The 13,389-nt window shown below is 33.0% G+C and overlaps 1 protein-coding gene across 1 annotated transcript in view; it reads right to left on the reverse strand.

The window, feature by feature from the left end:
* Positions 1–722: 722 nt before the first annotated feature.
* LOC140055322 (gamma-aminobutyric acid type B receptor subunit 2-like) overlaps positions 723–13,389 on the reverse strand; it is a 49,164-nt gene continuing 36,497 nt past the window's right edge. The window contains exons 15-19 of the mRNA XM_072100636.1: positions 10,348–10,572; positions 7,989–8,141; positions 6,814–6,937; positions 4,377–4,479; positions 723–3,709 (exon numbers count right to left, since the gene is read on the reverse strand). Of these exons, the coding sequence (XP_071956737.1) occupies positions 3,367–3,709; positions 4,377–4,479; positions 6,814–6,937; positions 7,989–8,141; positions 10,348–10,572 (948 nt within the window). The 3' untranslated portion in view covers positions 723–3,366. The remainder of the gene's footprint in view (positions 3,710–4,376; positions 4,480–6,813; positions 6,938–7,988; positions 8,142–10,347; positions 10,573–13,389) is intronic.

The following is a 13,389-nucleotide window of genomic DNA, read 5'->3' on the forward strand; positions in this document are numbered from 1 at the left end:
TATGATGACATCTTCAAAAATTGTAAAAAGTGGCATATCGTGAAAGTTCATACTTTTTATATATTAGTTTCCACTAATACGATATTATTCCATATTTCTATCTCAGGAAGATATTATAAAGGGTTTTTGAACAAAAGTTCTGATTTCATCGGTAGATTTTCAACTCAGTGCGCGCTTAGAAGCAATTTCCGGGTCCACGGGGAGGGCCAGGGTTCACCTTGCAACTTCCTGGTTTCAACTAAGTTGGTGACGATAGCCATTTTAGTTTTTCGGACCGCCCGTGTGAAGGTGCAGTAGCAAAATAAAAATTATACTCATGCAAATTAATAAAGATTACATTCAGAAAGTGAAGGAGACACCGTGGTTGCTTACATTTAGTTTTCTTATGATGTGAAATATTTTGAAAAGCGTATCAAGAAATAAGTAAAAAATTCAGGATCACATTTGTAAATACCAGTCCAATTAACATAACTCATTCCGAAGATAGACATTGTCTTTAATGCGGTATGATAGGTTATATGATTAAGAAGAAATTAAATTTAGGTCATAATAATAATAAGGCAACTGATCATATATCATCAGCAATAAGTATACCAAATGTAATTTCCGAGGCAATTTGGTTTGTAAAATAATTATCATTTAAGGTTGCACTGCTTGTGATTCTAGTTGGTTTAGAGATAGTTGGAAAGAAGAACATTAATATTATTAGTAAGATCATGAGTATGGCATTTTATCAATTCAATGTTAAAGTCCCCCATAAGTTGCATTTGTTATTTATCTTCATTAATACATTCTCAAAATTATTTGCAAACAATTCAATTGATTTATTATTTCTGTGGATAATCTCAATAACCACCTCCTTTCCCGTTTAATCTCTTGTTGGCGATCATCAGCAAAAAAACGCCTGCTACCGCCATTTTTAGTTTTAATTATTAACCACGCTGACACCGACCATGGAATAAACGCATCTGCCCTCGTTCCTGTATTTTTCACGTTTCACCAGTGTATTTCTACCTTCCCTAACACCTGTATAAATATCGTCAGTGATGAATATGCTTTCGAATTATTATCATTATTTTATAGGCATTTCGGTGCATTTCGTAGGAATCTCTGTATCGACGAAAAAGTTGACAAAAATGGGACGATGGAACGGACAGCTAACAAAATCAATTTTAGAGTAAATATTGTTTCGATTGTTATCAAGCTTACTTTAATTTCTTCCATATTATTAACTCCCATTTCAAGATCTTAATTAGCGCTATTATGATCTCTATTACTTTTCCTGAGCTCTGCCCAGACTCTGATCATACCGTATAAAGTCGAGTATGTACACCTCTTTCTTACACTATCTTAACTAAACTATATTAAACATGTTTTACTTAAATCAGTACGGAAAGTGTATATACAGACAAAGAACATTAATTCTAATCCACCCGGTGATATACTGAAAATGTATTAATTAATTTGAAACGATAAGATGAGGAAATCTGTGAGAATGAGAAAAAGTCGCCAAACCGAGATTCGAACCTCACCTCACCACAATTGTACGCACGCAAGCAGAAGGTTTAGAATTAATGTTCTATACCGAATGTTCTATGCCTAAACAGTATATTATATATAAATAATGGATGTTCACATTGAACTTTTGTAACATACTTTACATTGCAAAACAATTATATATGTTTTTTTTAAATATATTAAATGTTATATTTATTTGGATTTTATAATCACACCTACTGTAGTGTTAATTATGTCAACGAACACACAAACAATTCTAGGCCTAGCTATGCTAATAAAGCGTCTATAGCTAGGTCTAGGCCTATAGTTATTTAGGCTAGAAAGGCAGCAATACCGTTACGAAACTTCACCAGGAACTGTTCTAGGATAATTTTGTGTTTTCCAACGATCCAACGTCTTTTAGAGTTGTTCCCATTAATTATTCAAAACCATACAAACGATAACGCTAATTTAAAAATGCTTTTTTGGCCTACATTAGTAGGCCTAGGCCTATGATGTGTATATCCAGTGAGTTATCTGGTATATCCGTCGCGAAACGAGAGTTCAATGTGTGAATTAAGCGGCGCTGTTGTATTTTACGTTCAGAATTACAGTAATATTCGTAATTGTTTTTTTCGTCCCCGGATTTTTTTTCGTACTCTAAAGAAGTATTATAGTTAGGGCGTGTGGCGCTGTGTGTTGGACGTTCGACTACTGATCGTTAGACCGAGGTTCGAATCCAACTCTCGCCGCATTGCTTGTATCCTTAGGCAAGATACTTTACTTACGTTTGCCTCTCTCCACCCAGGTGTATAATTGGGAACCCGGTTAGACCAAGACATAACTCTGCGCTGATTACTAGCTGCATATATGGGAGTATGTTTCCATAGGTGTTTGATCAGGAAATAATAATAAAAATGAACTATTACTATTATTATTTTTATTAAACGAACGTTCAATAGTGTGTACTATTGCACGCCATGTGACCCAAGATCATTCAATCAAATGTCAGGAATTTATTTATTTTTATCATATAAATCTATTTATTTTACTATAGATATTGTACATTTTAACCGCGGTAATTAAACATCGCATTTTATACAGTGATTTCTATGTCAATTATTATATATTAATTATTATTATTATATACATAATATCTCTAATTCTTATTGTACAAAACCTATAATATTATTTATTTCTTTCTGTACAGGTTTGTGTGTACCGATGATAATATCGGACTAGCATGTGATAGGCATGGGTTCGAGCCTATCAGTACAACATTAAATATTACTTTCATTGTCTCATCCTTCGGATGAGACGTAAAGCCGTTGGTCCCGTGTACATAGTGCACGTTAATGAACTTGATACACGTTTCGTAAAGAGTAGTATATCGTCCCCCGGTGTGCTGATCTGGTAGGTGCTGCACTGCTGGCTGCCGTGGGTCCATGGAGAGCCTAATCCGAATTTCCGCAGTTTGAGGACAATTATAAATACAAAAAAAAAACAACAAAATAATAGCATATATCCCTTTTCAGCGTGATCCATCAAGGCGCCATTTTGCGAATTCTTAATTCATAATCGAAATATCCATAACCGCTTGTTAAATATCAATCAAATTGAATATAATGTACGCACACGTCACGTACCGGTACGTGTACATAGAAATTTGTGCGCGTAATCGCCGGTATTTTAATTCATATTTGCTCTTCGTGATAAATTATTTTTATTTTATATCTGACCAATTATCTTATCTCCCCGACGCAAGGTACTACCCGCTGCTACCTGGGCTCAAACCTAATCATAGGAATCAGCGCAAGCTCAGCGGTCTAGAGGTACGGTATTAACGTCAGGCTAGTGAGGTCGTGCTTATTATGCATCATTGTTAAATAAACTTGAGCAACTTATTTCCGAGTCTGTTAAGATATCCGTTTCCTGAAGGCGATCCATAAAGCTGTCTGATACCGGTAAACTGTGAATTGCTATATCAGATCGATATAATACTCCCTTACTTAATGTGTTAATCTCATTCTTTTTTGAAATCATAACATCACATTCACTAGTACTTTCTTCTGCAGACTTTAAAGAATAGTCTAGTTGAATTGTGTTAGTCTTAGTAATACATCTTCTGCCAAGCGTTTCCACAATCTTATCATTAGAGTGTAAGCCTACTGCCATTATGTAGCTTTGTGCTGTTAGGTATTCGTTGGAATTCCTACAAAAATGTAAGGCAAGAAAACATTTATAAATTTAGGAGAAACATAACTAAATGCTACCGAAAATCTCGAAAATTAAAATGTCTGAAAATGAAAATAAATTGTTGAAAGGTTAATTACTTGTTACTAGGATTAAACAATGTTCGATATGAGCTTAGTGAAATAAAAATTAGGTTAAATAAAACAAGGCCATATACATGCTATTTGTTAAATTGTTATGAATAGTTATGTCAACTTCATAATATAATAGTTTACTTGATGAAATAAAGGAAATGAATAATGTATTATTTACCTCCGCCAAGGAGGTATGTAGTCGATCGCGCGTGTTTGTCTGTCTGTTTGTTTGTTAGCAGAATTACTCAAAAATGTATTGCAAGATCTTTACCAAATAAAAATACAGATAGAACCACTCCATTGAATTTTGGAGAAAATCTGGACCACGGTCCCAATTCTGGACCACTTATTAGTAGTTTTTCAGACCTTCTAGGCAATTTTCAAAAGCCGGCGAACAGTCTTAAAGTAAACTGAAATTGCGTTTTCTCGAGAAGTATCTGTCCAAAAACTTGATTTTTGTACAAGAGACAAGAGTTTTTGATTATTTGTTATTGTCGCCGTCGTAACAAATTTATAATTCTGTCGAACCAATAACATACAGTATTTCCTTACCCATGATCAGATATGCTGCATATCGTAGGTTCTTCAACACATACAGTGATAGGCAATGGAGATACTTTTTCCGAATGTGTTGTTGCCAGTGATGTTAACTTGTCTATAAAAAAACCCATCAGTATAACATAATTAGTTGCGAGTTTTAGTTAAGAGTTTAGTTCTTTTTAATGGTTTCGTGATCTTTTCTAATTGGTCAAAATCGTAAACTGATTTCCCAACCCTGAAGTCTACTGGTCTTGATATGACTACGGTATTGCATAACGATTGTGATGTGGTTTTATTTCATGAATGAAAAGCAAACAAACAAACTAACCGATAGGCCTAAATAAACCCGGTTGTGTTGTAATAACAATTATCACCACTGGTGGAATAGTGGAAAGTATGAAGAAAAAAAAATCAATTTCTGCGCTTTCAACTGGCTTTGTGTGTAACGCTAAAAATGACCCGAGTTGCGATAAATTGTTTAAACATTTATTTTGCGCTTTAATTTTTAAATTTTAAGCGACCGTACGCGCTTAATTTATAGCGCACATGGTCCTAAAAGTTTATTATAATATTAAGCCTACTACTGTAAAGGTTTATATATATATTATATATTAATAAGACTCCAGTGGTCTAATGGTTAGGACAACTGCATATCAAGCAGACGGTCCGAGTTCGAGTTTCGGTTGGGGCAACTTTTTCTCATTCTCACAGATTTCCTCATCTTTATCGTTTCAAATTAATTAATTAAATTTCAGTATATCGCCGGGCGGTATATATATATATATATATATATATATATATATATATATATATATATATATATATATATATATATATATATATATATATACAACAGGCAAAGAATTAATATATAATAACAAATCAGGCAAAGAACATTAATTCTAAACCGCCCGGTGATATACTGAAATTTAATTAATTAATTGGAAACGATAAAGATGAGGAAATCTGTGAGAATGAGAAAAAGTCGCCCCAACCGAGACTCGAACTCGGACCGCCTGCTTGATATGCAGATGTCCTAACCATTAGACCACTGGGGCTTTCATGGTATTGTTCGAACTCGATTGGATAGCGACTCTTTAACATTCTCGGCGTGGTACGGCGGAACAGCACTAGTCCTCAGTTGTACGCACGCGCAACAGAGATCAAATTGATACGCCCTCATCTTTCAGTATTTTTATTCACGAGGCGGGATCTCCGAAGAGATACTTTTATATATATAAACACAACAGGCAAAGAACATTAATTCTAAACCGCCCGGTGATATACTGAAATTTAATTAATTAATTTGAAACGATAAAGATGAGGAAATCTGTGAGAATGAGAAAAAGTCGCCCCAACCGAGACTCGAACTCGGACCGCCTGCTTGATATGCAGATGTCCTAACCATTAGACCACTGGGGCTTTCATGGTATTGTTCGAACTCGATTGGATAGCGACTCTTTAACATTCTCGGCGTGGTACTGTAAATTATAGAAACAGTGCTCATATTCGGAACATGATCTCATAATCACGTCGAGCATAGCTCATTGGCAAAAGTTCCGTATTTTTTAGTTGTATGATATATATATATATATAATATAGGCCTAATTCGACATTATTGAGTATCCTGTAAAAGAGGAAAACACGTTTCTTGTCACATGATGCAGGATCCCAAAGAAAAATATAACAAGAACAACAAACAACTACAAAGCAACAAAAACATTTCAGAAAGAAATAGCATTTCCTATTACATTTCGTCAAAATGTTCCATTACAATGAATATAAATATTATACGCTCCGAGTACCAATATATTGTTGATAGACCAAAGGGTTACGGAGATAGGGCCAATTGGGCACCATTTTGATCTTGGGGCTGTTACCATGGTTACGGGATCGTGAAAATTTGTTACCTAGCATTTTTGGTATCCTAGCACCATAATAAAGTGAAATCAAGTGAAATCTCACTTTGGGCATTAAAATCCTACGAAGACCTTGACCATGACCTTGACTATGACCTTGACTATGACCTTGACTATGGATTAAATCAGTTTTTACATTTCAGTTATTCACATTAATTTCATTCCAGGTTTTTTAGTTGGAATCAGAACTCCAAGTATTTCCAAGGTTTTTCTGATGTAAAGGGTAAAAGAAATTTTTTTTTTTTTTTTTCATTTTCTGGAATGACAATTTTTTTGGATATATAATCTTACAATATCCATATTTTTATTGAAAACATCGTAGCATACATGTAATTGACGCGAGACTAAATAAACCGAATGATATTATGCAAACACAAATAGTATACAAATCTGGAAGACTAGGATAGAGGGACAAGGAATTTGGTAAAAAATTTAAATATTATTAAAACAATTATTTTGGTATTGCTTATTTAAAATTGTTAATTTGTTCACCATTTCGAGTTTCATTCAAGCTGTGTATGTTTACTTACCAGAATATTCTGATTTTACATTTTGATGCTGATAAGGTAACTGGTTCTTATTATCCCTTTGAGGGATTACGTCAATCTCTAAAGCTGATACTTTCTGTTCAAGTCGTTCAATCTCCACTTCACACTGGAATAATACAAAGATATTAATATAACTAACCTAATGTGCATGTGTGTCGTTATTTGACATTTAGAGTTCATGGAAATGAAAGCAATTTATCACGTAAGATATAAAGAACAATTAGGCCTATCGACTGTGAAATGAACTTTTTGCGTTACTTACGTGCTATGCGCACACAAAATGCGCGCATGACAAATTAGAAAATTTGTTTATTTTTTAACATTTTTAAACGCTCAAATGATGATGCTCTAATTTGATTAGAAATAAAATGTCAGATAATTTCAGATAATCTAACAAAATCTCTGTAGAAAGAAATGACTAAGAAGAAGAAAACAGATTTATACAATAACAATAGATGATCATTTTATTCTAAATGATCACCTAATAAAGATTTATACAATAACAATAGTCACGTCCGATTTTAACAGCAAATCTTTACTTTGGATGATAAAAAGTAAAACCGTGGTTTGGTAACTTACGACGTCGAATGTGTGGTGTGTGTTTTTGCAAAAAATAATTATTATCATAATATTGAAATTATTATTAATTATTATAATAATAATAATATCAATCAACGTAAAAGAGAATGGACGTTTCATAGACGCTTGTGCTAGAGATAAATCCTTATTTGAGGTGTCAATGGTGGATTTGGAGATCTGGTTGACTGGTCAAATAGTTGTACAAGATTACATTCTTCCATTGCTTAGTTGAGTTTTATTGTACTGGCATTTTGAGAGAGAAAGTTTGTATTTAGATCGCCAATGAGAATGTAGTCGTTCTCATGGACTTACTTCTTCGTAATACGAAATTGTGGCTGATGTACGACGCGTCGTAGTTACAATGAGAAATTAATTGAAATCGGTATACATTTTCCGGGAACAAGTACGCATGTTGAATTGTAAACAAGTAAACCCCACCCAACAAATCCGGGACCGAGTGTTATACACCAAATACGCTGTCTGTTAAGTTTAGTTGCGATCTCAGTTTACACCTAACATAATATGAGGGCCATGCACATCACATCAAAACCCTAGGACTACATTTCTAATTATCATACCTGTTGTAATCTTTTTTCTGCTGAGCTGTTTTCAGAGGTAAGCTTTTCTATTTTTTTCCCATTATCATTTACCGAATGGAGTGGTGTACGTTCAGATCGTATTACAGCCCTTACTCGGTCATTTGCATTGGGATTTTTCTGTAATTCAATGATCTAAAAAAAATATAATTGCAAAGATTCGGTTATATATTGTAATATTAAATGTAAATATAGGTTATTAAAGATAATTTTGACAAATGGCGCTGAGCTCTGCCAGACCAAAGGGCTACCTCTAATACAAAACAATCAATTGGCTTCCTCAAAATTCTAGTAACAGACACCAGTGAGTATCAAAACAGTACCATCCATAATCTGTACACTTATTGATAACTTTATTAATTGCTTTAATCCAAAACTCTTCAATATACTTCTCTACTTTCAATATAAATTAATCAATCTCGGAATTAAAGAGCATGTATAAAAGGCACTGTTTTGGGGAAAATAACAATAAAGTGAGTAGGCCCACTACAAACATCATCTGATTTATGAATTTAATGTCAACATGAAGGTTAACGGTAAGCATAATTTCAATTCACGGGAAATAAATGAAAAACTTTAAAAAATTGTTAAATAGATTGTGTCTACTTCGTTAAAATCAATTTACCTAACGTACCTTTTTTTATTAGCTATTGAAGTTCTTTCGTGTAAAATTAGAAATGACAACAGAATAAAAGGAATAAATGTTGGAAATAGAGAAATTCAATTAGTTCAAAGCTAAATCTATGGAAATCCAGAAATCTTACCTTGGCCGGAAAAAATTGTATTAATTAAATGTTATGGCATTTTTAATGTTATACATCTTGAATCATGTATTTCGGTCTCAGATAATGTTATAAAGGAAGTACAGTCTATTTGTTATAATTTTGTTATGGAGAGGAGGAAAGGGTATGGTAAAACAAACACAATTATTGGTACAATTGAGGATGGAGGCCTCAACATGATTGATGTTACATCTTTTATTAAGGCTTTAGGCCTACAAGTCAAATGGGTACAACGTTTTTATTCAGAAAACTTTGCTGTTTAAGGAAACTGTTTTTTAAAGTCTTTACAGCTAAATGGGTAGTGATGTTTAATTTAATTGTAATATTGACAACACATTTGTAAGGTCATGGCAAATTTTTTCACAATTTTGTGAAGATATAATTAATACTTATATAGATTTGACGAAACCAGAAGGATAGACGTACATTCACAAATTGTATGGAATAATAGTTTTGTCAAAATAGGTGGTAAAACGGTTTTGTGAAAATATGTTTTTAAAGAATGGTATTATATTAGTACCGTAAGTGATCTCTATAATACTGACAAATTGTTTAATGACAACCCATAGGCTATTTCGAATGAATATTGTTGAAACAAATCCTTGCTCATACTGTAAAATGAATTTTTTTTAAAAATTATAAAACCATCATTTTGGGATATGACGTTAATAATAATACTGATATTATTGAAATTAAGCATATTAATTATTAAACCATTGATCTTCACTTGTAGAAGCAGACCATACTCTTTAAACTTGGATCACTTTTTGCGAAATCTTCATTTTCATTTTACAATGGAACACCAGAGTATTAGATACAAGGAATCAGAATTTAAAAAGAAATGGAAGCTTTTGTGTGAAATATTTGTACATTTACGATTGCAATCAAAAGGAATGAATACGATTTTGCGATATATTGCGTGATTTGGGGTTAAAAAAAATTTTTTTTTTGCTTGCTTATAACAATTGTTATTATTTAAGTGATTTGTGATGCTTTTGTGTTGTTTTTTTTTGTCTTTGGAAATCTTTAAAAAGAAAATAGATATAAAAAAAAAACTCTTAGCCTTAGCGGTTTTTGGTTCACATGTCGTATTCCGGTGTTTTTTTTTGTAATGTTTCATTAGAGCAAATATAATTATTTCACTTCAATGTTTACTTTTTAATCAAAACAAACACTATCTAAACAAGGAAAAGACCCATTGCACCAATAAGTCTATTGAATGTTGATAAAAAACAGCCGCAATGAAAATAAAATCGAAATTTCCGGAAATAATTCACTTCGATCAAACTGTTAAAAAATAGTATATAGGTATATATTTGATATAATCGAGCAGAGGAAAAAGAATCTACAGAATATTCTCCTTCTCATTGATAACGTTTAGTGTAAATTTTCATGACATCTTGGTGGTTTATTGAAATTGACATTTTTGAGAAAATTGCCACACAACAATACGTAATAACAATATTTGACATTTTTTAAACAAGAAAATCACGTAATAAATAAATGAACAAACATTGTAAATGATCATTATTATTAAATTAAATTAATGTTATATTTACCTTAGGAACGAAAACTAGTCCTAATGTAAGAGAAGAGCAAAAGATAATGAAAGCAGAGATGATTCCGAACGCAGCATTAGGGCTGTTTTCTATCATAAACATGAGGGCGGCGCCACATACACACAGAAGCATTACGTTGTACACACACATTCCGATATATTTACTGTCATTTAATGCAGGAATGCTGACGTGCCGTGTTGACCATGCAAGTAAACAACCAAACGTCTGGTAAAAATAAGCAATGCTATCATTAACTAGGATTCGTTCACTTCACAATTTTATAGTAAAACAAATATATGTAAAATGTTAATTATTGGTTATTAAAATTATTATTATTATTATTATTCGTTATGATTAAACAATTATTTATTTATATACAAATTCAGTCAAAACTACATTAACATTAGAAAGATATTAAGAATATACGAATTAAATAAATATGATTTTATAAAAATATCGGTATTATCATTTATAGTAAAAAAATATACAATTTATATTAAAATATATATATATATATTTATATAACATTTTGATTATTAAATGTATTAAAAAGTCAAATAAAATCCGTAAAATGTATGAATTGTTTAATTAGCTTATGATTTAAATAAAAACATATCAGTTATGACGTTCAGCTTGGCAATCAAATATGGAATAGTACTTTGTAGCGCGATGTTTTGCATTTCGGTAATTTAATTTGCCAGCATTATGTAGCTTCATTTTATGGCCAATGTTGTTGAATTCTGGTAAGAAGTGCCGATGTCTTTCAGATGTCGGAAATTGTTTACCGAATTTGATCGCGAGTGAAGCTCTTCTATCTGCTAGCTTGGGAATGCTGCTGTATATGATTTGTAACCAACCCCCATTTATGATGCGCACTGATCTCTTCTGTATATATTCAAGATGCTCAGACTGATGTTGTGATGTGGAGGAGTGCCAGACTAGGCAGCAATACTCGATAACAGGTCTCACATAGGTTTGATAGGCCTACGTGTAGATCAAATCCTTCCCCGAGACACCAAATTTCTGTAGTATATAAAGCATGTATAATCTTTTGGCAGCACACTCAACAATGTCATATCCCATTTCAGGTTGCTTTGCAGTGTTACTCCCAGTAATTTACCATTGCACCTAGTTTCCTCAATGCCAGCATTATCTATATTAATTCTGGTAATTCTAGTTTGTTTTAAGTAAACCCAACACGTAATGTATTGCACTTTGTGGGTTTAGGTGTCATACCATTGGATATACACTAGACAGCAAGGACTGGCTTGAGAAGCATTTACTACCGACGTGATGCTCGCAATTGTAAGGTCATCCACATACGTCCATCTATATACAGATCTATCTAACAACATGTTATGGTGTTAGATGTAGACAAGTTTCCCATTGATCTCACTCTCTGGCACCTTTCCTGTAGAAAACATACAAAGGAGATGAGCGAAAGCCTAATATTCCATGTGATCAACTTCTTCACCACGATAGTATGGTTTATGTGGTCAAATGCTCCACAGTACATACTGTTGCCATTTGACCTGGTTTGTCCAAACCCTTATGAAGGAAGTTGATCAACTGTATAAGATAGTGGTTAGTGAAACCGAATTGTTGGCTATCGAGTTGATTTGAAAAGGCTGACGTAATCTATCTAGACACAAATTAATCTCTGTAGAATACGTGCAAATAGCGATGTCAAAGATATTGGTCGCATTTCATCTGGTCATCTAGCAATTTTAGATTTTGGGACTGCTGTGATAATGGCTTCTTTCTATATGTTTGAAAAGACGCTCTTTTCCAGCCAGCAATTAAATATATTAGTAAGCGGTAAAGTCAACTCAAAAGCAAACTTTTTAATGATTCTTCTTGGTATATCAATATCATGAGTAGCCTTGGTGACAAAGTTTACATAACTATTGATAGACCTGACCCTCATATATTACAGGTGGTGATCTTGAGGGAAGATAATATGTAGGTAGTTGGGATGTGATTGCATATGTCAGCGAAATGCGTACTCAAATCCTTTGTTGTTTCTTGTCTTCTGTTGCCTGGATTTATATTTGAATTGTATTTAAGCTACAATAAATCCACTCTGTAAATAGGCAATATTTATTTATTCTTTTCACAGATTGATTATGGGGAAATTCTTGGGTTAAGCCTAATATTAGTACTAACACTAATAGTATAAATAAAGTCAGGCGATAAGCCTGAATGAATGAATGAATGAATGAATAGTAGTACAAAACATAGCCAAAATAACTCCATAACAGAATTATTATTAACTGGATGGTTCTTGAATACTTCGGCGTAAATAACTGGCAAATGTACACAATGATCTATGTGTAGGCCTATCGCATAACTATACCTGTGGTTTATGTAGTCAAATAAAAATCGTACCCTGAGAATTACCTCCAAAAGAGAAACTCAAAATGAGTCAAAATTAAAAAATCAAATTTAAACGACCAATCGTGTGTTTTGGCTATCGCTAACCGAATACTCGTGTCACATTTGATGAATGTAGGGGTGGTACCATACGTTTTATATCATTCAACTTTTCTTATTGTTATGATTAATTGACGGTCAAGTAGTGGTCAAGTAAATGACTGTGGAAGTTTTTGAAATATATTTCCCAAATAACTAATAAAGTTCAAATGATTAATCGTATTTCATATTTTATAGCAATGTGTACGTGTCATGCCAAAAACAGACGGTAACAAGGTGCCTATATTCTATAGGATCTACCTCTTATTTTTCTAGGCCTACTAAATTATAATAATCAACTTGTATTACATAAACAAATACTATAATATGGTCAAGGGCGTAACTAGCGACAAATAATTGAGTATTTTGCGGGCCAGAAGGAACCCAAGCAGTTTACGCGCATACACATATGAAAATACATCTACAACAACTGGATCTGTCCGCCAACTAAGCAACAACACTAAACACCTAAATATTGGACTATGGAACGCAAGGTCCTTGCCAAACAGACTTGGTTTTGGATCATAACTTGGATATATGTGCGTTGACTGCTGAAGAATGGTTGATGGA

The sequence above is a fragment of the Antedon mediterranea genome, chromosome 7, assembly GCF_964355755.1.
Source record: "Antedon mediterranea chromosome 7, ecAntMedi1.1, whole genome shotgun sequence".
In the NCBI taxonomy this organism is placed as follows: domain Eukaryota; kingdom Metazoa; phylum Echinodermata; class Crinoidea; order Comatulida; family Antedonidae; genus Antedon; species Antedon mediterranea.